Below are 26,038 nucleotides of genomic sequence, written 5' to 3'. Positions count from 1 at the left end.
ACATAGATGAATCAAATCAAACAAAAAGAATTCCTCATTCCTCATGGCTTTCAGCCTTATGAAAGACATAGGAAGCATCCCAAGCACCCCATCAAAACGTAGGGTTCAAGGTTGCAACTGATTGTATTTTTCTTGTCAAAACAAAAAAAAAAAAATCAAAGGAGGAAAAAAAATACACAAACAAATTGAAAAAATATATGGGTGAGCAACCGTAGCATTCTTCAAAGCAAACACTACAGAAAAAAAGAACAAACTATAAGCAAACGGTCTTCAGTTGCCTTCTGGAAACTCTTTTGGCTTTCTCTTCCTCCTTAATGGCTTTTGGACTTTCAGTCAGCTTCTTACTTCTTACTGTAGGCTAAAGCTATTCCTTTTTATTTATTTACTTTCACTTTTCTCTATCTTCTTGGTTGTCACAGGCTGAAAAAAACTTTTGCTTGTCATCGGAAAATGGAATCCCCAATCATCAACACCAAATCATAATGAAATGGCAGAAAACACTTATTAGACCTATAAGCAAATCCAATTGCAAGAATCAATTTTTTCCTGTCAAAAAAATCCAATCAATAAACCCAAATCCTATCACTAAAAAGAATATCGAGCTCCATTCATTCAAGCAGACGGACTCTCTTTGTCGGGCTACCTTCACCATCAGGATCATTGAATGTAAGTTTTCTCTTAGCGCCAGCTCCATTACTGGTAGCAGAAGGATCCTCAGGATCCTGATTTGCAGAATATTCTGAGGAAATAACATGCTCTGGTGTCCTAGATTTTCTCATCTCTATTTCCTGCATCATGTTATAGCAGGAAAATATATGCTCCTGTATCATCCAATGCAAGATTGACATTAGTATTGAGTTCAAGTTATACATATATGTATGCTCATGTAATACAGAATAGCAGACCGTCGGAAAAAGCAAGCTCACATTTTCTCGAGATCCCCAGAATGAAATGAAATTCATCTTGAGCTCCATTTCTTCTTTTGTTAATCGAACGTCAGAAGCAGCTAACACCGCAGCTGCAGCAATGAAAGATGGTCGATGATCCAGCAATCTCATTTCTGCATTGAAAGATTCAATTCGGTAAAGAAGGGGGAAGCAGACAAGGATAGGTTCATTAATATTCCATTGGAAACTACAAATTTGGATTACCTTTTATCATAGCCATGATATGCTCCAGAGCTCTGGAGACTAATCCTTTAGGCCCAGATTCACCATAGAATTTACTGATGAAGTAAGGCAAATAAGCAAAAGGAGTGATAGTACCCATCTTCCACTGCAAGGTTCCAAGTACCAATACCTCCATTTTCTTGATCAATGCCTTCTGGAAAAGAAAATTTCGTACGCGAAGTTCTGATGAAGGAGGTACTCTGCGCTCCTCAAATTTTGCTGCCAATAAAAAACATGCTACGGACAACAATCGAGTAGACCATATGTACCCATCCTATATCAAAGAAAATAACATCCAAAGAGCCATTGTCACAAAGGCAATCAAGAAACTCCATCTGGCCATTGTTTACAGAATTGAGAAAAGCTTACATTAATGGGTTTCTTTGCAAGAAACTGGTCATAATATGTCACAGAAAGATAAGCTGTATGGACTTCGAACCGAAAGGTTGCTCTTGTCTGAATCAAAGAACACAAAATCTTGTTCATCAATCTAACCATACCAAGAGAAAGAATAGAAAAGAACAAGAAGATTGAACAAAGAAATAAAGGTTTTGAAAAAAGGAGAAACAAACATTGAAAATCCATTCAATAGCATCCAAGCGAGCACCTCCCTGCCAGCTTTCACAGGCACTTTCATAATCACTGAAAGATGCATTAGTTTTGAATCCCACAGCAATTTCTCTTTGAACCAACTTCTCTATAAACTCATCTTCACCCTCTGTAACAAAAGATGACTTATAGAAGAGAACACTCTCATCATCTTCAAAAACACTTTGATCATCGTCTCTTTCTGTTTCAGAAAAACTAGATACGGTTTCTGGACACAAGAGACTAGAGCAAGAAAGCGAAGTGTCAAGCCCTCCCATTCTTTGAACTCAACTCTGCTCGTACGTCACCACTGAAAATCTCCAAGAAAAGAACAAAAACAAAACATGGGTCGTTTACCCTACTAGTACTATACTATATGTTAAACTCTTGAATCCACGTTTGAAGGGATTAAGGAAAATCTAGAGGGAGATGGGAATCTGGTAAGTAACAAAAAAAAGGGTGGGAGTGAGGAGGAGGGGGAGTTGCTGATCAGAGTTGCGGTTTTGGTGCCGCCAAAATTAGCGGATGATATATAAAGAGGCGTAATTTAGCAGTTACACTGTAGAAAAGAAAATGTACCTTTAACTGTACAATTTGCAAAGGAAGTATATGGTAGGGTATCCCCAAAAATCTCTCTTTACACTATAAAAATCTCTCCTTATGTTGGGAGATTCTGCTATATTTCTGGGTGTACAAATTAATTATGGGAGATTATATTATAGTTATAAACCAACTCATTTGAGTATTCCTAAGAATTTAAGACAGCTGTATGTAGGTTTGGCAAAGTTTTGTCCCATTTGAGAATTTAAGGAGCTCCTTTGCTATTGTCAAAAACAAAAGTTTCATGTCTTATAGGTTCATTTCAATCATCAGTACACTTGTTTTTTTCTTTGTTTTGCAATTGGAAGTTCTAAGAACTATTTGACAAGAAGGTTACCATTTTCTCTTTTCATGCATTTAAGCATAACAATGTAGTTTAATCGAAATCTTAGAGACTGGTTTGGGATTTTTCTTTGGTTAGACAATGACATTGATTTGACTGAACAAATTCAGAGTTCCTAGTACTTAGGGAGACAATGGTACGACCTTATAGAATCGATCCTATTCAAGTAAACTCCTGAAGAAAATTCTCACTTTGTCCAAAATCTGCATTATTCCATAACAGCTGTAAACGAGTAGAAATGGGGCAATGGCTCCAGATAACAAGTCAACAGATATAAATGAAAATTTACCTAAAAGGCTACATTGCTTTGCAATAACTTTTCAACATTCATTTGCACCTATATAACCATTATTGATTTAGTCAATTTCCTTTCTGTTATTGATCTTCCTCCAATTAGTAGGACACTATGGAAATAGCCCAAAGGCCTTGCCAGTGATTTCTCCCTTTTTCTTTTTTATTTTTCCAATCAATTAACAAACAGAATAAAATAGAAATACATGTATAACCTACCTGTATGTACTATGTACACCTGCTGGAATGATGGTCCAAACCTTAAAAACAAATACAACTAATCTAACCATTTATCACTTTCTTTTCACCTTTGGATTCGGGTAACGGTTCTTTGAACAGTCAGATGGGCTCACTCTGCATCTTGCTAAGCAGCTTAGATTGTCATAATAAATACATTTTATAAGCAATTGAGACTCGACCCTAAGATGTTTCTGACTTATTTGACGTTTGGATTTACTTGTAAGCTTTATTAAATTGAATGGTATTTAATAAGAAAGGTGGCAATAAGATTGAGCAGAGCCCCATGAAGAATAAAGTGAATTCTTTTCAAGGGGGGCATGCAGGCGGTTCTGTCCCTTGGATTTATTTTATTAAGTAAACAGAGAAGTAAAATATGTGAATAGAAAATGCAAGTATAGAGATGACACATGATCCAAAAACTGGCACTGTCAAACAATATTATTGGTTAAAATGCATGTTAACAACTTCTTAACTCAGATAAAACAACATTATTGACTACCAAAATATGGTGAAATGTTGTTGCATTTACAGAATATGCTTCTTTTCAATGTTGTCTCTGTTTTCTTTCATTTACTTTTAACTATAAAAGTATCAGCTTAATTGTTTTTTCTGGACCAATTCTAATGAACATGCAGATTTCATGCTATCAATCATGGCAATCATTAAATATATTTGGCAGCTAATCGAGGGAAAAGGGTTGCAACATATGAACATGTACAAGCTGTAAATTTTTCTTTTTCTTTAGTAAATGCTATTCCTATCCTATTGAGGCATTGAACTAAGGGTGTAGCATTTATATAAAATTGGTAGCTAACTAAAGAAGGAATGGTTGAAAGTTAAGAATTTTAATGTCTCACCTTGGAAATCATTTAATCTATATTTCTTCATTTCTTTAGTTTGGAAAATGGCCATCTAACACAAGTAGCATGCTCTGTAAACTTTGATTTCCACCTTGAAAGTTAGATGAGTTCCTAAATAACAGCTTCATTTTTTAATTTTTTGTAAGCTTAACAATGGGAATTTTCCAAACCCAAGACAAACTTTTGCCTAAACTTGCCATCTTTTACATTTTGGATGGGGCCAACATAGATTAACCCATATATAAGTTGACAAATACTTGTAACAAGGATGGAGCAATACCCTTTTCTCAATTTTGAGAAAGAAAACCCACATTGTCCCAATGCTACACTACAAGCATATAATAAGGTAAGACCCACAGCATTGTTTAATACTATAAGAGAGATTTGGAGGGGGGGAAAAGCATGGATAAAGGGGGGCTAAGCTAAGGGCAAAGCCAAGAAAAGCATTGATACTTGGTATGATAACACACGTGAAGATAATTGCAGGGGAAGGGGGGGAGGGAGGAGCGTCTTCACGTGCGAAAGGCTGGACCACTGCTCCAGGCCAGTCTGGTTTTATATGAAGATGAAGACGCTCCTCCTCTATCTAAAGTTGCCCCCCGCTTTGCCTTTGGCCTTTGGCCTTTGCTTGCCAACCCTCTCCCACTAATTATAGAAAATAAGGTATTATCATTGCCAGGAATTTTAGTATGTTTACATTTATAGTGTCTGCAAGGGGTTGCTGTTTTTTTTTTGCTTGGGTCTTAGTGCTGAGGACTAAAACCCTTGACTGAAAATTTCTTGGGAACTCCCACGATGGTCAGCAGCTTTGAGTCTGTAATTTTTAGAAGTTCTACTCAAAATTCTCACTGTGTGCGTTCAAAATCATGGTTCCAATACCATGTCCTTGTCAGTTCTCATTCATGGAATTGCGAGTTAGTCTCTGGATATCAAGACAATTATTTCTTGTGCATACTGATTACTGTGGTCAGACCGAAAAAACAATGTAGTTAGATAGTGCATGACACGTATGAAGCTTTTATATGTAAATTTACATGCATTCATGTATGCCAGACGTACCTTTTATAATATAGAGCCCCATTAACGGGTGTTCATTGACATTAATTAAAAGTGGTTAATATATTATGCTCAAAAGTTTATCTTTTATGCAGTATCTTTATCAAACTCAAGATGATACGATGAATTGAGTATAATTTTCTTTTCTTTAAATATGGCTATAATTAGTACTTGGAACTTGTTATTTTCTACAAAGCAGCCGATTAGAAGTTCACGAGGCACTTCCAACAATGGTGTCGTGGTGTAGTTGGTTATCACGTCAGTCTAACACACTGAAGGTCTCCGGTTCGAGTCCGGGCGACGCCATGTCTCTCTTTTGAGTGTCCTTTTTGCATTGGGCTCATTTTCTTGAGCCACAGCTGATGAACCTTCAGTGAAACCCAAGCAAATACTTGCTTATTGAAGCCCATAAACAAGTTTATACAACGTCCTGGGCTGATCCAATGAGATGATACTCTAGTTTCCTTCTCCTTTGCACCCTGTCATAGAAGTGCTTGATAACTGTGACAGTGATAATCTAATTTTCAACCTTTGAATGCATGAATTCCAGTCTCAACCAATTCATGCCTGAATGTTATCAAATTTGTCGGCGGGGATGATCCAAGAAACGAAAAGGGTATAGAAAATTATTAATACTAAGGCAATTAAATTTTTGTTGATCCAATGCCGGGACAAGTTTTGATATTAATCTCAAATCTGAAATCTTCACCCATGTGCATTCTGTCACATTTATGTCCCTTGTACTTTGAAACGTGTCACTGGTGCCAGTGATTGAATCTAATCAATTTATGATTTAAGAATTTAATTTTAATTTGTGGCTCAATTACAGCCAAAATTAATTGAAAAACCAACAAGCTTCTTTTACTGCTATCGTCATCTAAATACTAAAATAATTAAGCAGACAGTCTTGCTTGGTGAGCCAAGATTTGAGCCATCACATCTACCCAGGAAAAACTGAAAACACCCCTATCTTATGCAAGAATTCCCAGAAAGTACTGACCTCGTGACTAAAACCCTGTAATACCCTCCATGTAGAGCCAAATTACAATGCCACCTATCACCTCCTGAAGGCCCTTTGTAGGTTAAAATCTTAATACTTTAGATACTAAAATAAGTAAGCAGACGGTCAAGTTTGGTGAGCCAAGATTTGAGCCATCTCATTGACAAATTTTCCGTTAACAGAAAAAACAAAAAAGAATTGGAAACCTCTTTGTCCCTTGGTTTGTTTCTAATCACATCAGTCCTTGGCTTAGCTCATTGCAATGCCAAAGGGTTCAAAACCCAACTCAAAGTTTGTCAAATTGGGTTTGTAATCATATGAACAAGCTGAAGAGAAGATAGTGTTTGAGACGTAAAGAGATGATCGATCGATAGCTACAAATTATGGATTAATATCCTTAAAGAAAAGGTTATAAAACCTAAAATATTTTGTACATATTGCAAACACCTAAGTAGTTTCAAACCCATAGTTTGATTTGATCTTAGCCATAAAACAAGTTCCATGAAACTAATGATTAGCTTTAAAATATTTACCATCTAAAGCATACGCTTCAAAGATTTTGATAGTTTTTAATGGTAAAGCATGGATCAACCCCTCACAATCACGTGTCAATTGCGTACCCAACGTTCCCCCGCAAGTTAATCACACACCGAAACTTCCTCGTCATTGATTGGGGGCGGAAGAAGACACAAATGTGTTGAATATGGCAATGTGTGCCCAAACCAAACACCAAAACAATGGCAAAACGTCTTTGTCTAAACAAGAAGATATGAATCCCCCACCGCGTCCAGCTAATGGACGAGCCAAAATAAAATGGCAGCGCCTGCCGCCCATTTTGCCAGACAGGGAACAAGTAGCTGGAAATGGATATTTACCCAAGAGCTTTAACGACCGTTGAAACTGTTAAACAAGTAGAAAAATTATCAAGGACGAGATATATAACGCGGGAAAGCGCGTGGAGAATGACTAGGATATGACGTGGAAGTGAGTAAGCGAAATCATGCAGGATATTTTTAGGGTGTTTTGCTGACAGATAGAAAGATTTGATCGGAACAGATTGGATTAAGACAGTAATTGTTTGTTTGTTTGTTTGTTTTTTTTTTTAAAGCTTCTATTTCCTCGGCGGCTTTTCTTGTCTATCAATTTCTTTGTTTTCTTTCTCTAACCTGTTCTGACACCCGAGCTGGTGGCGTTGGCGGTGGAGCTTGGTGTCGGCAGCTCTGGTCTTCTTTTTTTGTGTATGTTTTTGGGGGAACAGAATCTGACGGTGGTTATTGACGGTTATTTTGAGGACTTTCGAGCGGGCAAGGGAGTGATCATCGCTATTTCCCCTTTTTTTTTTTCCTCGTGCATTTTTTCATTGAACAATTACGTCAAGAAGACAAGCAAGAGGAAAAGAAAACGGGTATGTTAATCTTATTCATCTGTCTCTCTTTATCTTGCTGATCAGATTTCATTAGAGAATTTGGGAGGGAAAGAAGTTAATTTCTTCGTACTGATTTTGCATTTCCAAATTGCAGATAGTTTTGAAAAGTTAATTGAGTTCCCATGTTTTTAATGTTTCCATTTCATGAATTCTTATATAGTTTTCGCAATGGTATTTTCTTTTTCTTTTTTTGGGTACATATGAGAAATTTGAAGGAAAAACCAGGATTCAAACACCATATCTTCATCTTAAGAAGGGGTAACAGTACCCAGATTAAACCTTAATCGTTTTAGTTATTTGTTTACTTTTCTTGTTCATTGATTTTTCGATTGATTCTGTTGATCTTGTTTAACTTGGGCCTGCTTTGTAATCTGAATCTTCTGTCTAACTTTGTATTTCAATTTTTCAAAGTGTTCTATCTATGCAAATTGTGACACACTTTTGATTTTGAGTCACTTATCAAAGTTCTGCTATTTCAATCTTTTTCAGATTCTTTTTCTCCAAAAATAAAAAATAAAAACAAAAGAACCCTGAGTGTGGCTGTTACTAAAATCCTCCAAAAGGGAAGTTTAGAAGCCAATGGGAAAGATGGAAATGAGTGCCAAGCAACCTCCTCAAGACGCCAACAATATTTGTCCAGCGCCACCTCCATTACCTGGTCCAGCAACAAATTGTGGGCGGAAGGGGTTATTTATGATGAATGGATCACAAATAAGAGGATACAGCTGTGTCTCTACAGCCACGAGGGATTTGTGGGATAGCCTCTTTGATGGAGGCTATAGGGCTGATATTGCCATTAAAACTGATTATGGTGGCATCGTCTATGCCCATTCTAATATTCTTGTAAGCCTCCTGTATTACTTCTCTATTTATTGGTAGTAAAAGCTTGTTTAATGCGATGCATCCTTGTTCTCTTTTTGAGAAATACGCCAAGAACACGAAACTTTGATTTTTTTTTTACTAGTTTAACACTCTCAAGTCATCACACTGATGAATTTAATTAAGCATTTTTTCGGTGTCTTAATTACACAAATTGCTTGAATATGCAAGTCTTAGGCCATAGAGGATGATGCATCCTCTCGACAAGTAGTAGATATGGACATTACAAATGAAACCCCGGTTACGGCTGTGACATTGCTTCATTAGCATGTTTAATCCTTTTATCCTAATCTGCAAAAAGGAATCCACGTTGGCCCTTTCTCTTTGTATCTCTCAGGGATCAAGTTGCTAAGTGTTTTAAATATATAGGAAAATAGAGCAAATGTGACTGTTTAGCATGCTGACGGAGTATCTTAAACAAATTATTGAGTCAATCTGTTCACCGGACATTTTGCCAACAGGGCATGGCTTCTCCTGTCTTAAGAGGCATGTTGAAACAAGCAAAGGGCTTTGGTAAGAAGAGATCAATTACAATCCATGGTGTTCCACAAGATGCAGTTCGAGTTTTCATCCGATTCTTGTACTCTTCCTGGTAACTACTCTTTTCTCATAGGAGATCTCCTTCGAATACAATCTTGTGAACCAGTGAAGTAATTGGAAATTACTAGTTATCTTGACACAGGACTTTTACATTTTTGGGAAAATAACATTATGTTCAAAAGATAAAAAATTCCAACTCTCAATTATAAATAAAAAAATAAATTTTAGGTGAAATATTGATACTGCCAAAACTGCTCTTTGGTTATTCGGTTTTAAGACCAATGAAGAAATCAGTGCCACTGAGATCTTGTGCTTGCATCATGCTACTACCATGTGCTAATTGTTATTGGTTTTTATTTGTAGTTATGAGAAAGAGGAAATGAAGGAATATGTCCTGCAATTGTTGGTCCTCTCACACGCATTTGTTGTTCCTCAGTTGAAGCAAATTTGTGAACAGCACCTAGAGCATGGCTTGCTTACTATAGAAAATGTAATTGATGTTTTACAGCTTGCTTTACTGTGTGATGCACCTCGGCTTTCTCTGATTAGTCACCGTATGATCCTAAGCAACTTCAAGTCTGTTTCTGCTACTGAAGGATGGAAAGCAATGAAGAACAGCCATCCAGCACTTGAAAAAGAACTTCTGGAATCCGTGATTGATGAAGAAAATGTAAGAGATTTCTTTATTTTTCTTTCTCAAGTCACTTTATAGCAGTTCTGCTTAAAGCCCCTCGTTTTTGAACTTTGATCAAAATTCTAAAGCCATTGTTAAACATGCTTTTCAGATGCGAAAAAATAAAATCAGAAAATCAAATGAGAGGAAGATCTATCTTCAACTGTATGAAGCAATGGAAGCCCTTGTTCATATTTGCAGAGATGGTTGCAGGACAATTGGTCCACATGACAAGGATTTCAAAGAGGACCAGGCACCTTGCAATTATGCAGCCTGTAAAGGACTAGAATTGCTTATTCGTCACTTTGCTGGTTGCAAGTTGAGAGTTCCTGGCGGCTGTGTTCATTGCAAAAGAATGTGGCAGCTACTGGAGTTACACTCCCGTCTCTGCGCTGATTCAAGTTTGTGCAGAGTTCCTCTGTGCAGGTACTTATTTTCTTTTGTTCTTGTCCTCTAATGACATGCTTGATGTCAATTGGTTCACTGAAATAACTAATCCAATCCGCATAAATCAGCTATTTATTTAGTCTATAACTGAGACTATTGAAACTTTTCATTTCAGGAATTTCAAGGAGAAGATCAGGAAACAAAGCAAGAAGGATGAGATCAAGTGGAAAATGCTAGTGAAAAAGATATTGAGAACAAAGAGAATCGGAGGTGCACCATTCTTTGTGTCCTTAAATTCCATCTCTTCATGACAAACAAAGTCTAGGTCTCCTACATCCTGATTCATTTGTAAAATTATCTCAAACTTTGTGCCCCGTTACATAAATTATAAAGCAAATGAAGAATCACTCCCTTCCCAACACTTTGAGAAGTGATATCAGATATGCACTGCGATCAACCTAGTAGCCTTATTAAAAGACACCCCAAAAAATTATTGACAGACAACTTCTCAACCGATATACCCTTTTTCCCTCCCTTTCTAACCACAAATAAAAGATCTAAACGATGGGTAGTTGTCAATTACTGAAAAAGTTGAGATAGGTGAAAGGATTCTTGATGAGCCAATTTGAAAGGCTTGATTTGAAACATATTTGTCAGGTTGTTTTGACAAATTTTTTTATGATGTCACGTTCATCAACATGTAAGGATGTTTGGTGGATCCACGATGGAGAATCACACACCAGAAGCACATGGCAATCGCTTAAATGAATGATCCCTTTCAAACTATTCAAAAGCAAGTATTCTTGTGGGGAAATGTACACCTAAAAAAATTGCTAGATACAAGAGTCTTCATTGTCAAAAGGCACCAAAATCGGGGCACATCAACTTTTGTAACCTAGCTGCCCTTTTTTTTTTTTTTTTTGTTTCTGCTTTGGGGGAGGGAGGGGGTGGGGGGCTGGGACAAACAGGAGCAAGCATCAACTTTTCGTTTTTGGCTTTTTCGATCAAGCATCAACCTTGTTGATGCATTACATGCATGACCAATTCACCGATTAACTAATGTATCAAAACGTCGATGACATTAATGTATAAGCATATACGGATTATAAGTTATACACTTCTTTTTCTTATACCTTTTATATCTCTTCTAATTAATAATTAGAATTACATAGTAAACATCATACACTGTTCACTTACGATTTTAAGATGGTTTTATGAAGAGTGATCAAGGGCCTTTATTAAGGTTTTTTTTTAAAAAAAAATATGTTTTCACTTAATATATTGAAAATTCTTATATTTTAATAATATTTTTGTAATCATCAGTAGTAAAATAGTAAGTCCATATATCTCTTTTTTTTTATTCAAATAGAAAACACATATATGCACATACATATCTATTTATAAATTATTATTTATTTATTTTATTTCTATGATTTTTTTTAAAGGTTAAAATGGTTTGATAAATAGAAAAAGTCAATCAAAATAGAGAATTTTAAATTTAAAAATGAAATTAAGATTTTGATTTATCAATACTTCAACACGTGATAATATGTGTTTCACTATTCTCATATGAAATTAGAAAGGATAATTCAATTTAAACTTGATAATTTTCTATAAATTATCATTTTTTTTGAAGTTGAAAAAAGAAAAATTTCAACTTAACTCTTTAAATAAGAAAATTATACACAAAACAATTAGTGAAATGCTCGAATGAATTTCTTCTTTTTTTTCCACCAAGTCAAAAAATAAATACTAAAACTAATAAGTCTAGCCGAGTTGGGTCTGATGGACCAAAATCCGACACGATCGGACCGTTGCCATGTGGAATGTTTGGTCCCTGATGCATTTCGTATGTACAACATGACATTCCCTTTCCCTCCATGAAATTGTCCTTCTTTAGTGTAAATTTGCCTCCCATACAAACCTACTACACTACAGTTTATTTCGTCAACCATCCATAAAAAGGAAGTGGAGGAAACAAAACATCAGGAAAAGGGCTTTGAAACTTCTCCGGGTATGTTGTCGTTATAAATTTTTAGCTCACTTTAAAGCTTTGTTTTGTTTACCATATCCTAATATAGAGAAACCCATGACATAACAAAAACCTTCGTTAAAAATGGGAACTTTTCTTTGATTTCGTTCTGGCGTTTTAGCATTCATTTTGTGATCAATAGCCTTTAAAGTTTCATGCTGACAAGCTAAACTCAATATATATAGAGTAACTTTCTACAAACTAGAAAACCAAGACTTGAGATACAGAATCAGAGATAGGTTCAAACCAGAAGCAATGTTGCAAAACTGCTAGATATATTATTAGTAATTGTCAAATAAATGCAGACCATGGCATAGAGTAATAACAAAAACATTCTTCTTTTTCTCAAAAATGTATAGGAATCTGATCTAAAAGAAGAAATCTTGAATCTTAGCTATTGCATGTGTGTTGAAGTAGAAAAAAAAATTACATATGTTGCTTGTTTGTTTCTTTGGACCGGCATGTTCTTCATTTGGGTCATCCATTTCATTGCCGGATGTAGATGATGGTACCCTTCAGTTTTCCCAAAATCTATCCTTACTACTACATAGTTTCTGGCCTGTGGACGCTACAAGGCTTTCCATTCTTATACAAAATAAGCAACATGAGATTCTCCTTGTGGAAAAGGGCATACCTCATCAGCCAACAGCTTTGTCTCCATGTGAAACTGAAAATTGAGTTGATATGCTATGCTTTTCATTTCTTCATTATTATACTCTTTGCATGCTTGTAGTGGACAATGAGACATATTTTTGCTGTTGGTTCGTTTGGGAAAAAAGTGTAACCGCGGGAGTATGAACTAATTTGATATTCTTAGGGCTGTATTCACACAACTTCATGGAGACAAGCTTTCATCATCTGAACTTCCATCTTGTCTCACATTATACCTGCTGAGAACTGGTAGTGAAGCTGTTGCAGATATCCGAAAGGATCTAGCAGAACCCACCATTGTCCTATCCTGCATTCGCCCTACTTCCTTGCAGACATGATCCAATATTGACAGAAAATCTCTTACAATCATGAAGATTCTGAACGGATGGGCTTCTTCCTTTGCTGCATTCCCGTGAAAATATTCAGTAACTTCTTTCACAAGCAATAAAGCTTTTATCTCATCCGCCTTGATCTTGGCAATCTCCTTTTCAGCATCTCTTAGAAACATCTTCATCGAGTTGAAGAAATTCCCCTGCATATCTGGCCTCTCATATTGTAAAACCAATCTGACCTTTTCAAGTCCCATTTCGAGCTTTGACACATAACTGCTGAGGACATCTGAGTCCATTCCTGCAGCCTTTTTGACATTGCTGAGGTCTCTGCTTAGCCCAGCCACAACCTGCAATCCTTGCTTCCTGAAATCATCCTCCTTAAAGCTGGAGGACATTTTGTTTTCAACATTCTCATCTGTTGAGTTAGTACCTGCCCCTTCTGATCTAATGATCTCCTGAACAACAAAGTGTAGCAGTGTTGTTTTCCCATCTGTTCCCTTTATATCAACCAGTTTCAAAAGGGTCTCAAGTTTAAAAGCTTTAGCATCACCACGATTGGTGCCAACATTCATCCGGTTTCCTGTCCTGAGAACAGCTTCAAGAAGTTTGAGGAATAACCTGCTGTTCTTCAATTCCTCACTTGCTTCCTGCAAGTACATAGAGAGAAATGAATTTATAGGAGCCTTTACCAGAGGGTTTTTGGAATTAATTAATGTGAAAGTTTTAGGATATTTAAGTTACAAGACTTAAATTGCAATACCTCAAGGGTTTGAAAAGACTTCCTCAAGTATTTTACTTCTGTATCAAAGTTGGCTCTATATAGCATGGCTTCAACTCTTCTGAAGGCAAAGGGGATATCAAGTACTGCCTTGAGAAACCTTTCTGCAGATCCTAGTTTTGAGATGTCCCCACCGTACTCTCGGAGTTTTATTTCTTCCTCCTTCGTTGGAGCCATCTTCACCAACGTCTCCAAAAGCTCAGCACCTAAGCTTTCTGGGTTACCTGTTAAGGCAAACAGAACAGTGTGATGCAGCAAACTGAAATTGAGGATTTAAATAGACAATTATTTGCAAAATTGAGGCCCATAATTGAGTCAGAAAGCACCTTTTCATCTTCTTTTCTTAATCTATATACTTCAGCATTGTGTTTATGAAGAGCAATGCACCTTGCTTTAGATACCACTTATGCTCAACTGCATATATCTTGTCATAGGCTCCTATGTATGGTCTCATCTTATATATATATTTCCACTTATGTATGTATACATCTTTTAATTTTGAGGAAGAAATCTGTATATATGAAACAATAAATTCATAAAGCTTTTCCAATAAAAATATAACGTAACTGTTCATTTTCTATCGAGGTGATAGTGAGCTGCTTAGAAAATGGTTATCAGGGGAACTTTGACACTGCCTTGCTTGAAATGATCAGATTATACCTTTTTGAGGGCATTTCAAAATTATAGCTGTGACCCTCTGACGCCAGTGCAAGTGTTTTCTAGAAATGCAGTTTGCAGCCAATAAGGCATTAGAACATAAGTATAACTGACAAGTGCAGAAGTGACATAACAACAGTAGCTGAATGAATGAAATTGAAATGAGTCAACTGCCCTTGCCTGGAAAAAGAAGGAATGAAAAACACTTTGAAGCAATTTAAATGTAAACACAGACACTGGTAATTTGTTTAGCCTTACTCTTCAGAGCAAAGATGCAGAGGTAGGGCCTGATAGCTTTGAGCATGAGCATTATAATGATTCTGAACATAATATTCCTTGATAAAATGGTTTAAGGTGTGGGAAATAATTAAAATATTCTTTTAGTTGTTTTATGACATGATGACTCATTAAAAATCTTCAGAATGGTGCAAAGTATTCATGTTGGCATGGATTTAACATGGAAAGGCATTTTAAAAGAGTTCAAAGTCAATGTATCAAATTCTTAATAGAGGAAATGATCAAATAACTACTGCAAATAGATACTGATTATATGAGGTGAACACTATACGATGTCAATTAAACTAGTCAATGCAATGTAAATCAAGATATGAACAGCCAGAGTTTACTGGTTACTTTAAACTATTCTAAATTCTAGCTGCTACAATACATGCATGGTAAAATATTGTAGAGGATGGGTTTTTCAAGGACATGGTTGTCCTATGTAACTTTAAGTCTTTATTTTTCTTTCCTTCAAAGTATTATTATTATTATTATTATTATTATTCATGATGAAAACTAACATAATGATACAACTGGCCTTATATGGCTACAAACTATTTTCACCTGCTCTCTTTAAGTGCAATGATAATGACTTGTTAATTAAGTTCTTCAAGTCTCATTTCTGATTTTTATGTATTTAACTAATTTGTTGTTCTTCGTCTTTGGTTGACACAAGAGCTGGACCAGCAACCCAGATTTCGAATTTTGGGAACTGGAAATGTATCTATATGCATGGTTGTAACTATATGTTTGAGCTCAAGAACCTATCAGCAAATGACATCAGGTTGCTAAAACGCGGTTTACTTTAATTTACTCCAATCTCAATGCTTGCTGTTAAAGAAGACCCAAGCAGCAAGCTGCCAATTGTTACGCTTCTTTGGGAGAAGTGAAAACCAAACAAATATTTGGCTCTTAAGTCCTAAAGCAAACCCACTCAGAAAGAGAGAGAGAAAGATGAAGAGGAAGATGAAGAAGGAAAGAAAGACAAATTTTTCATCATACATAAGAACCTGATGACTGATAGAAAATGGAAAAGAATGATACTTAGGACTTACCATCCAAAAGAGCTTCTGACACCTCATCTCGCGTTACATTCAGTGCTCTCAACAGTATGGCAATGTTCTGTGACTTCTTTGGATCCAACACTCTGTTTTCCTGTTCAACAGGAGGCAGAACTGATCTTCTAATCGGTTCTTTTGGTGCTGAATTCGTGGAATTGCAGCCAAAAAGAGTCTCCATCATGTCCTCGTTTAATCTGCAGACAAGTATAAGTTTTTCCCGAAGATTAGATATTGTACTTGAAACTCAAGCCCCAGTCAGGAAATGTACAAGTTTTATCTCTTACTGAAATGAGCTTGATTTTAGCTGGTCCCACACTGTAGCTCTCTCCGAGGTTGCTCGTACTTTGTCCCAGTGCAAAGGCTTTAACTTGGGCTTTGCACTATCCATGTCATCCTTATCAGTCTTCTCTGAAGAACTGGCACCTTTATGATTAACCTCTTCCGTTGATTTTCTAGTCCCACCCCCTGGACTATTTTTCGGACTTGCAGTCCAGGATTCTTGCTTTTTCAACACTTGAGCAGGTTTTGGAGACACATTGGTTTCCAAAGACCTTGCTGTCCTTAGTATTGACAGTCCTAGTGCTGCTGGCGGCGGCGGACGGGGCCCTGGCGGCGGCGGAGGGGGAGGTGGAGGTGGAGCTTTTGTTCTTTGTGGGGGTGAATTGTTGCTAATTGATCGAAGTAGGGCCATATTTGGAGGTGGTGGTGGGGAGGAGAATTTTGGCCTTTTTGCAGCAGTAATTTCTTGAGTCTCATGTGGCTCCACTACTAGAACTTGTGGTTGTTGAGGATGCAGCGGCGGCGGCGGCGGCGGAGGAGGAGGAGGAGAAGGCTGGTGCTGCAGCTGCTTTATTGATGGTATAATAACATGCTTCATTTCTGGTGAAGAAGCTAAAAGCCTTGATTTTGGAGATGTTCGCTTGGAACGAGGAACAGAATTGGTATTCCCATTTAGCTCATTCCTCACTGGAGTCACCAAATTGCTATTAACCGGACGTGAAACCGGAGTATAATAGCTTTCTTCGTTGCTGATTGTTGAGCCCTGTGGGGTATAAAAAGCTGTCCCCTGACTCTCTTCATCTGAAGAAGAAGATGAAGATGACATTGCAGTTGGTGAATTCTCAAGTGCAGGAGGCTTAGCCAAGGGTGGCAATGGCTGCAATTCAGGGCTCGGCCGATACCGATCCGATCTCTTTACTGAATTCAATTTATGATAAGGTGAAACATTTGCTCCATTCACTTCACTCGCAGATCTCCTACTAGGCTCCACCGTTCCAATGTAAAGAAAACTCGAGGGGGGCACCCTGGAGTCTTCCTGGAATCTTTCTGAATTCCCTCCAACAAGCTTCTGCGTTTCTCCAGGGTGTTTAGCCCTGTGCCGGTACAAAAAGAAAGCAAGTCCTGATAACATTCCCAACGTGACAATCCCAACAGATAATGCAATTGCAACCTTCTTAGCTGGTTTGGCTGGTTGTGTTGCTGTTGGGATTGGAATTGAGCCATTGGATGGTGCAGCTGGTGGTGTTGTCTGTTGATTCTGATCTGGGGTCTGTCCTGAAGGAACTTCAGGGAAGAATGGCTGACTGGGGTCTGGAAAAACAGGACTATCCGGAGGAGGAGGAGGAGGAGGTGGTGGAGATAAAGAATTGTCAGTGCCTGGAGGTGGGGCTGAACCTGCTGGAAACAGTGGTTGGTGGAGAATTCTTCTATGAGTGATAAAATCTTGAGAAGAAGAAGAACTTTTTGTTGTTGATGTAGACAATGACAGTAAGATGCAAAAGATGCTCAAATGATGAGCTCTCATCTTGAATTTTTCTGGGTCGAAGATCTTCTGTTCTTTTCTTCTTTCTCCAAATTCATCTCTGGGGGGACTTCGTTTCTCTTTTCGAGCCTTTGCAAAAATGCAAAACACAAACAAAGAGGAAAAATACAAATAATAAAAAAATCCCTTTGTTTTAGAGAAAAAAATAGAAAGAGAGAGAGAAAGGCATTAAACTACTTAGTCAGGGAAGCTTCTTTTTGCTGCAAGATCTGGATGCCCCTCCAAGCAGCTGAGGTAGGCAAGAGCCGCATTCTTTTGCTTTTTCTTTTTTAATTAATTTTTTTACCTTGGGGATTGGGGAAATTATGGTGTGGGAATGCCACATGGGAAGCAGAGAATCAACTTTGGTCTTCGGCGGTTCTTTTCAAAATAAATGGACGATAATGGCCATGCCAATGGTGAAATAAAGGCCCCCGTCGATGTCCGTTTTTGTCCATTGGGATAAATGTCCAATTTGTTTCGTCTTTCGTCGGGATCGAGAAATGCAGTAGCACATATTTCATTAAATGTTTTTTCCGCTCTGTTGCCGTTAAATCCTGCTGGCCACTGCCCAACTTTTCTAGTTTAAAGCCTAAGGGTGACACTACAAATGTTTCATAAAGAAACATAAAACAATTTGAGGTTGTCACTGAAACCCTTTCTGCAGTCCAAATAGATAAACTAAGATCTGTAACATATTATAAAGTAAAATCATAACATAATATAGTTTTATTTTTAAATACAAATTTTACATTTATAGAAAATTTACTTAGCTTTTTTTACGCTTTTACGTGGTTTTCACAATGATGTAACATAGTCGACATTGTTTATTAGTGAAGCATGTTTCTTTTTCTCAATAATATCAAATCCAATATAGATTACTTTCTTCGTTAGGCTAAAATTAATTTGGAAATAAAAATTAAAGAGGGGAGGCTCTTTGGATCGTTTTCAAAATTCGAAAAGAAACTTTGTCGATGAAATTCAATCCTCCTTTTCCAATTTCCATGACTAAATAATGCAAACTTCTTCCCTAAAATTTGCCCTCCCCAATCTCAAAATGGGTATTCACACTTCCCTTCCCTCTCCTCCTAGGGAACTAATAATATAATCCATATATACAGTCTTTCAAAATCTTTTTAATTCATTTAATTGCAAAAAAAAAGAAAACCATATTTCTGTTTTCCTATTTGGGATGTTGCTTTAATACTATTTTTGCTTGGTTGGTTTGATTGATGGTTGGTCTCTTATCTGATTATTAAAGATGGTGACATTCAATTATGCACAATTATAACATTGCATGTTGAATTGTTGATGTACATAATAATATAAGATCAATAATGAAAAAAAGTTTGTTAAGGAATAACGTAAAATGTACGGGAAGCATATGAGGGCCAGAGGACTTGAATGTAATTTTTAAAAAAAGAAAGGGTGATGGGTGAGTGAGTGAGTGAGTGAGTGAACGTTTTCATCTTTCAGCTTTCTTTTCCTCGCTAAACTGAAAATTGATCCATCCACACCGACCCTCTCTTCTCGCTGTCGGGGGAGGGGACATGCACACGCCCAATCGCCTTTGCTTTTTCGCTTTTCTTTTATCCTTTTTCTTCTTTTTGCTGTGCATTTTAATTTGTAAAATGGGACACCACTCCACCACTTTGGAAAGACAATATTATCCTTTTCTTTTAACTGCTGTGTATACACATTCTTTTTCTTTCTTATTGGGATTATTGTTTATTGTTTATTGTTTATTGAAAGTTTTGGCTTTTTTAGTTAGGGCACTGTCATTCTCAATTACCTCTTTTTTTTTGCTCTTTAGAGGTATTTCTTTTGCATAAATTCATTTTATTTACATAAATTGTCTGAATTCAAAAATAAAATGACCTACAAATACTATAAATTTTAAAAATAAAATAAAATCTAACATGATTGAATCGTTGTGTCTAAATCTTTTATTTTTATATTAAAATTGTTGTTTTATTAAAGTGGAAAGATGAACTAATTCATCATATGCATATTTTTTTAATACACAAGATATGGTGTTATTCTAAAATTATTGCATTGGTCGCTTTATCAAATTCGATTTGAGAGGCAATAAGTTTATATGTCCTTAATAATTTACTTCCGTGGTCCACTGATAGGACAAACAGCTGAATTTGTTATGCTGCCAATGTGGGCATTACTGTTGGAGGCATCAATTTCGTTACAAACTTCCCAAGGTAGGTAGAACATCACAAGCCAATAACTACAATATTATAATAAAGGAATGCAAATAAATTTCATTAATTTTGCCATATGCTTTAGCCATCTGGACAAATTCATCCTAACAAACTTGTACCATAACTAGATACCACTTTCCATGATTGTCTGATATACCATTGAAGGTATTTTATTTATGTTCCTTTACCAAATAATTTTATTTTCATGTCCAAGTTCCATTTTACATGTGCATGATTCATGTTATGTGTCAAGTTCACATCATTGAATGGGGTTGGTGTTATTAAAGAAAGCTTTTCTTTTTCTTGGCCAAAATCCCACATTTTTCTTTTGTTCGAATGACCTAAATATATGTATATATATATTAGAGAAAAAGATGTTAATAGATTCTGCAAATGAGGCAGGAACAAGGAAAAACCGACTAACCTGTTGCAACCAAAGCACTGTTGACCGACAATATTGAGGGATCGGTGGTGATATGATGGAGTACTGCTGTTGAGCAGATCGTCAAAGAAAGAGACCTTTGGAGGTGTTTAATTAGTACTTAAAGCTAAATTATATAAGATAAATCAATAAAAAGGAGTGCTTAGAAATATTTTTTTTTTGGGTTGTAATCATGAGAAAGTTATTTCATTTATAAAATTAAAAATAAATAAATAAAGAATGTGCAATAATGAAATTATTGGTGGGAATATATGCCGGAAGCTAGCTAGCAAAGCAGAGGGTTTTGTTACTATATATTTTGGGCCCTACAGTAAGTCGGCATTCAATGGAAATTTACGGATTATTGGGTAACACTAGATCAGTATACAAGTAGGCCTTTCTTTTTGGGGTTTTATTAGCTAATTATGTCGAATTCCATTTTTATACTTCTGCCTCTTTTTTTTTTTTTTTTGTCTTTTTATTATTGTGAATCTCAAGTTTAACATTAGATGACAAAAATTTTGATTTTAATGGCCAGAATTGGCAACAATTGGTATAGTAGTATCCTTTTCTGGAGATAAAAAAAAATGGGGGGAAAATCAGATTTTTCATAAGCAAAATTGCAAAGAATTAAGAGTTCCTTAGCTGCCAAGCCAATAAATTTTTCATCTGCTCTTTAAAAGCGACTTAACATGCAAGTTTTTGACTATATTTATCAGTACCTCAAATTTTCTTTTGGATGAAGTCAGTGCAGGTAGTGGTTGAAATTTCATGCAGCACGTCTGGCATCTAGCTTTTTTGCTTTGTAGCCGTGCAATTACCAAAGTGCAAGGCAAGGGTGGGTGCTTGCTGCCTCTTAAATTCAGAAAAAAGGCCTGTGCAGAGGTTAATTTCTTGTTCTTGTTGGGCACTTTTGGGAAAAAAAAGAAGGAAAATGACTAAAATCACACCATTGAATGAGCTTGAACAAGTAGAAACTCGCTTGCTTTGTTTTCTACCTTGGAAAAGGCTGGCAAATTGACTGGGATTGGTCATGGTCTAAACATAGAGACAATCTGTCTCTTTGTGATGGGTTAGTACTTAGCAGTCACCTGCTCCATCCCGACTCACAAAGTTACAGGAACGATTGATCGTTGATGTGAGATACCCCATTCCTTTTTTCTCAAATTTCCATGGTATTGCAGCATGTTAAATCATCTGCCAATGGCAAAACAAGTAACAAGCTCTTAAAGAAGAGTGTTTAAATTCCTCCTTAATATTTATGAACTCTTTTTTTTTATTTGAAAAACTTGACCTAAATTATATGCTTTACTAAGAACAGTGTTAGAAGCGAAAGAGTGTAGCAGAGTCGACAAATTTGGTGCATAGAGTGGAAGACACGAAAACTTTTTTCTTTTCTTTTCCTCACCATCCCTAATCTAGGTCACAAGGCAAACAGGCCTTTTCCTTTATTCTCTTTGGTTCCCTACGTTCTAAAGCAATACTTAACCAAGCAGCTTGGACTACTTAGTTGTAATTTCCATCTCCTATAATATTCAAAGTTGGAAAATTAAAATATTTTAGTCTTTCGGATGGGTATCTTTGGAGTCAATTCTTTCTTTATTTTTACTTTTGTCTTCATTAAGAATGCACCTTAATTTCTAACCTTTTCACCAAACTCCCTCCTTAGCAAAAGGTGAAAAGTAAAAGACAAAAATAAGTAGAGCAAGGTATATGGATTGTCTTCTTCTGATTATCTTTTGATTCTTATAGATTATTTTTAAAGCTAAGATCCTTTGCAAGTGGCTTGAACCCATGCACAAATTACATGAGTTTTAGGAAGTACTTATTAGGGAGCTAAGATTGTTTGCAATTGGCTTTTAAAACAATATTAGAGAGATAGACTTTTGGGAAGTACTAACCAGAAGCTTCAAGTGGTGATGGCAATGGATTATCCTAACCCAAAGCTTCAAATTAGTATAATGGATTCATATCAGGAGAGAAAGCAATGAGGTCGAGCATTCAAATTCAATAGCCAGACATGGCCTTAGCATTCCCCATTTTGAATTCTGAAGAAACTAACCCTCCTAGATGTGATGTAGTATGAAACTAATATAAAGTTGCAGATGGTTAATTGTCAATTATTTTGAACCAAATCACAAGCCAAAAATTAATAATAATTTGACCAGGAAAGGGTTAGGTTCTGCAAGTCTAGGAAACTAGCCTAGGACTTGTATTTGTCAGTGTCATATTGACCAAAATAAGCTTAACAAATCCCAAGTTGCCGTACTGGACGAAGGCCCAGTTTCACAGGGCCGAATACGGATTACTTTAAACACCTCTAAAGCCCTAAGGCGGCAACGGGTGGGGTTTTGGGTTGTTGGAATGGGTTCTGGTTTTCAATTTCGGCATGTTCGAGTTGGAAAAACAACTTATCCTATTCTGCACTTTATAAATAGAAAGGTAATAATTAGAATCAAGCAATGATGAGGGTGAATATCATGCTTAGACTTGTTAAAAACTTTATGTGAACTTTGGGGTCTGGTGATTTAGATTTTGAGTGAGTTGCACGATTCAATCGGGTTGGATTACCATCCTTTATCATATCGAAACACAAGCAGAAATTCCAACAAAACATTAAGCTGCCCGCCTTTAGGGTTTTTACTCAGACCTGTTAGAGGGGTGATTGAACAGTTTAGGGACTCATTTTTGCTTCAATTAGCAACAAAAATGAATGGTCCATGAAATTCCACCGAACAAAAAGGAGGAATCAAAGATCAAAATGCTCATGATCATGAATTCATCATCTCCGGTATTTGGCTTGGCTGCCAAAATTTTCTCATGCTGGAGGGTGGTGTCCACCGTCCGGTCACCTGTCCCCACACTCTGCCACCAATCTCTGAGCCTCTTCTTGTTCTTTTTCACTTCATGGGCCCGCACTGAGACCTGTTCCTCTCGTTACCTTTTTTTTCATTCTCTCATGGTAATCGAGCCGACGTCGTTTTAAAAGCAAGTTTGTCTTTGTATAACAAAGTAGCAACAACCGGTCCACTCCAGATATTCTCCACCTCCTTTTAGAATACAAATATAAGAAACAGTCTCGATTCCATAAAGCAGAAAAAGAGAAAAAAAGGAAAGAAAGAGAAAAGGAGAAGGACAACTCTCTCTCTCTCTCTCTCTCATCTATAAAGAGTGGGGTGGGGTCTTGGGCAACGGGCACTGCCAAAGCTCACACTTCCCACACCAATGCACAGTCTTTTTGTTCTTTGGTTTCACGCGTCCCAATGCTCCCTAACAAATTGACCCTTCTCTTGAACGTAGATACATAAAATTGGTGCCCAAGATTTTGCAAATTTTCTCCTGTGCTGTTTTAGCATGCAATAATGCCTTGCTTGCACCCCTTCAGGGTTCACCTCTTTAGGTCTCTGTTAGTCTTGTACTCTTGAGTTTGGGGAAAAGCTAATAGAAAAATAGGTATCCCTGGTGGATATATAAAATCGGCTTTAACAAATGGCTTCTTTTGTACACTTCAAAGAGTAAAAAAGCCAGTTAATATAACTTGCACAGGGAGGGAGGGAGAGACACACGGTGGGGTTTCAAGGGTTTTCAATAGTTTTTAGAGTTCCCAAGTGTTGAACTCCGTCCCAACCCAAGTTCATTTTCGGATCTTTACTGTGGAAATGTTGAAGATGGGGTTGATCTTTTGCTTTTCCTTTTTCTGTTTTCTGGGTCTTACTGGTAAGGAAAAGAGTAATACTTAAAAAACCCAAACCTATTGACAGTTTTCCAAAATGTTTCTTTTCATGTTACAATGTGGGTTCTTTTTCTTCTTCATCATCTTTTGAAAAATTTTCATCTTCTTTATTTGCAGGCGCAGGTCAAGAATCTATTGAATACCTTACTCTTTATGACGCAACTCCAGAGGTTGTTCATGCATTGTCTCACAGTGGTCTTCCTGTAGCAGTTCCTGTGAGTGGCAATGTCCTCAGCGAGGTCTCTAGCAGTGTTTTGAAGGCTGAGAGTTGGCTCAGGCTCCATGTTCTAGCTCACTTTCCAGCTACCAAAATCACTACCATTCTTGTGGGCGACACTCTTTTCTGTCAAAAGGATCAAGAAGACAGCTTGGGTCTTTTACTACCATCTCTTAAGAACATTTATCATTCTCTTACAAGGTGGGGTTTAGAGAAAGATATCAAAGTGTCAGCTTCTCTCTCTTCTAGTTGTTTGCACCAAAACTCTGCTCTTTTTGGTGATGATTTGACTGAGAAGGTCATCAGACCTCTGCTGGAGTTCCTCCAAAATACAAACTCTACATACTCCATCACCGCTCCTCCAAATTTGTCTCCCTTTACACATGAAAGTTTGACTTCACTAACTTCCCACCTGGATTTCATGAAAAGGTTTGGATCTTTTGACCTTACAAAGGTCAATGTGATTGTCTCTGGTCAACAAGAAAAAACCCCCAGGAGCCGGAAGCTCTCAGTGGTGGACTCCAAGCTTGTAAAACCCTACCCAGCTAGGCCAACCCCTTTGCCAGAAATCTCTCCTTCCTCCTTACATTCATCTATTGGCTTCTCTGTGCCTGCCAATGTAGCCAAAAAGCCACATCCCCCACAATATCCTACTTCTTCACCACCTCCATTTTCCTTCCCTAGTGGTTCTTCACCACCTCCAGTTTCCTTCCCTAATGGTTCTCCACCACCATTTTCCATCCCCATTGCTCCAGAGCTGCCTCCACCCTTTGTTCCCGCCAGCTCACCTGACGGTTTCTACTTGCCTCCTTGTAATCCAGTTGATAACACAGCACCAGCACCAAAGACAGGGGTGGTCCAAAAGCTGTGGTGTGTGGCTAAGCCTAGTGTTCCTGCTGAGACTTTACAGGAAGCAATGGACTTTGCTTGTGGTGAAGGTGGTGGTGATTGTCAAGAGATTATGCCTCATGGGAGCTGTTTCTATCCAGATACCGTTGTTGCTCATGCTTCTTATGCTTTCAATAGCTACTGGCAGAAGACCAAGAGAGATGGAGGAACTTGCAATTTTGGAGGCACTGCTATGATCATCAATGCTGACCCAAGTAATTGCCATTACTAAAACTTTTCTCATTAAAGTTTTTGCTCTCTTGCCTTGCTTTCTTTGGAGAGTTTTTAATTACAATGTGGCTTAATGTTTGTTTCAGGTTTTCTTCAGTGTCGGTTTGTTCTTAGCTGAACAATGGAGAATGTTGGGTTTCTTTCAGTACAAAGTAGGATTTGTGGGGTCTGATTGCAAGGTGAATTTGTCTGCTTTTTCCTTTATTCTTAGTGATTAGTTCAGTAGAACGCATGTAGCAGGTAGGACTTAGAAATTTTGTTTCTCTGTAACTACTGTAGTAATGGGGTATCCTATGCAAAAATTTGCAAAAGACTTTTGACTCTGATTCTATATAGATATTGCCCTTTAGCTTTAATTATGTCTATCTTTGTTTGATCTCTTCACTTCTAGTTTTATCTTTTTGCTGGACTTTCCAAGAAAATAGTTCCTGGTATTTTCCATTTCCTAGTAGGAATGCTTATGTGAAGGGATTCCAACTTTACTCAACCAAAGTCAATATGTTCATCAAGTTGCAAAAATTGAGTGATGTTCAGTAATTAATGTTGGCCATCGAATAATTCTTGAAATTTCTAGATAGCAGTAGAAGAAACCTGTGAAGCTGATCCGAACGGCTGCTCTCATAGCTATAACAATGTCAATGTGCATCTATCTGCTAATACTCTCATTCATTCGTTCATTAAAGCTTATGTGA

At 37.1% G+C, this 26,038-nt stretch overlaps 4 protein-coding genes and 1 non-coding gene across 5 annotated transcripts; 3 read left to right on the top strand and 2 right to left on the bottom strand.

The window, feature by feature from the left end:
* Positions 1 to 18: 18 nt before the first annotated feature.
* On the bottom strand, positions 19 to 2,246 carry CYCD5;1 (cyclin d5;1). The gene is made up of 5 exons (XM_088810652.1): positions 1,742 to 2,246; positions 1,539 to 1,625; positions 1,152 to 1,443; positions 927 to 1,060; positions 19 to 821 (listed from the first exon to the last, which is right to left on the bottom strand). The coding sequence occupies exons 1-5, from the start codon at positions 2,033 to 2,035 to the stop codon at positions 609 to 611; spliced, it is 1,020 nt and encodes a 339-aa protein (XP_088666778.1). The 5' UTR covers positions 2,036 to 2,246; the 3' UTR covers positions 19 to 608.
* Positions 2,247 to 5,379: 3,133 nt separating this feature from the next.
* On the top strand, positions 5,380 to 5,453 carry TRNAV-AAC (transfer RNA valine (anticodon AAC)). Its single transcript has one exon. It is a non-coding gene; the product is annotated as a tRNA-Val (tRNA).
* A 1,738-nt stretch (positions 5,454 to 7,191) lies between these two features.
* BT4 (BTB and TAZ domain protein 4) lies at positions 7,192 to 10,471 on the top strand. The gene is made up of 6 exons (XM_007047448.3): positions 7,192 to 7,552; positions 8,063 to 8,416; positions 8,914 to 9,044; positions 9,356 to 9,662; positions 9,778 to 10,091; positions 10,228 to 10,471. The coding sequence occupies exons 2-6, from the start codon at positions 8,153 to 8,155 to the stop codon at positions 10,361 to 10,363; spliced, it is 1,152 nt and encodes a 383-aa protein (XP_007047510.3). The 5' UTR covers positions 7,192 to 7,552; positions 8,063 to 8,152; the 3' UTR covers positions 10,364 to 10,471.
* A 1,871-nt stretch (positions 10,472 to 12,342) lies between these two features.
* On the bottom strand, positions 12,343 to 17,872 carry FH6 (formin homolog 6). Its single transcript, XM_007047447.3, has 4 exons — positions 16,127 to 17,872; positions 15,837 to 16,036; positions 13,828 to 14,069; positions 12,343 to 13,714 (listed from the first exon to the last, which is right to left on the bottom strand). The coding sequence occupies exons 1-4, from the start codon at positions 17,644 to 17,646 to the stop codon at positions 12,920 to 12,922; spliced, it is 2,757 nt and encodes a 918-aa protein (XP_007047509.3). The 5' UTR covers positions 17,647 to 17,872; the 3' UTR covers positions 12,343 to 12,919.
* Positions 17,873 to 23,384: 5,512 nt separating this feature from the next.
* On the top strand, positions 23,385 to 25,702 carry LOC18611276 (O-Glycosyl hydrolases family 17 protein). The gene is made up of 3 exons (XM_007047445.3): positions 23,385 to 23,994; positions 24,128 to 25,330; positions 25,433 to 25,702. Exons 1-3 carry the CDS (start codon positions 23,937 to 23,939, stop codon positions 25,462 to 25,464), a joined length of 1,293 nt encoding a protein of 430 aa, XP_007047507.3. The 5' UTR covers positions 23,385 to 23,936; the 3' UTR covers positions 25,465 to 25,702.
* Positions 25,703 to 26,038: the final 336 nt, after the last annotated feature.

Source organism: Theobroma cacao, chromosome 1 (assembly GCF_053813885.1).
Source record: "Theobroma cacao isolate CCN51 chromosome 1, ASM5381388v1, whole genome shotgun sequence".
Taxonomy (NCBI): domain Eukaryota; kingdom Viridiplantae; phylum Streptophyta; class Magnoliopsida; order Malvales; family Malvaceae; genus Theobroma; species Theobroma cacao.
The sequence above is the reverse complement of the archived record's forward strand: the minus strand, read 5'-3'. Positions and strand labels throughout refer to the sequence as shown.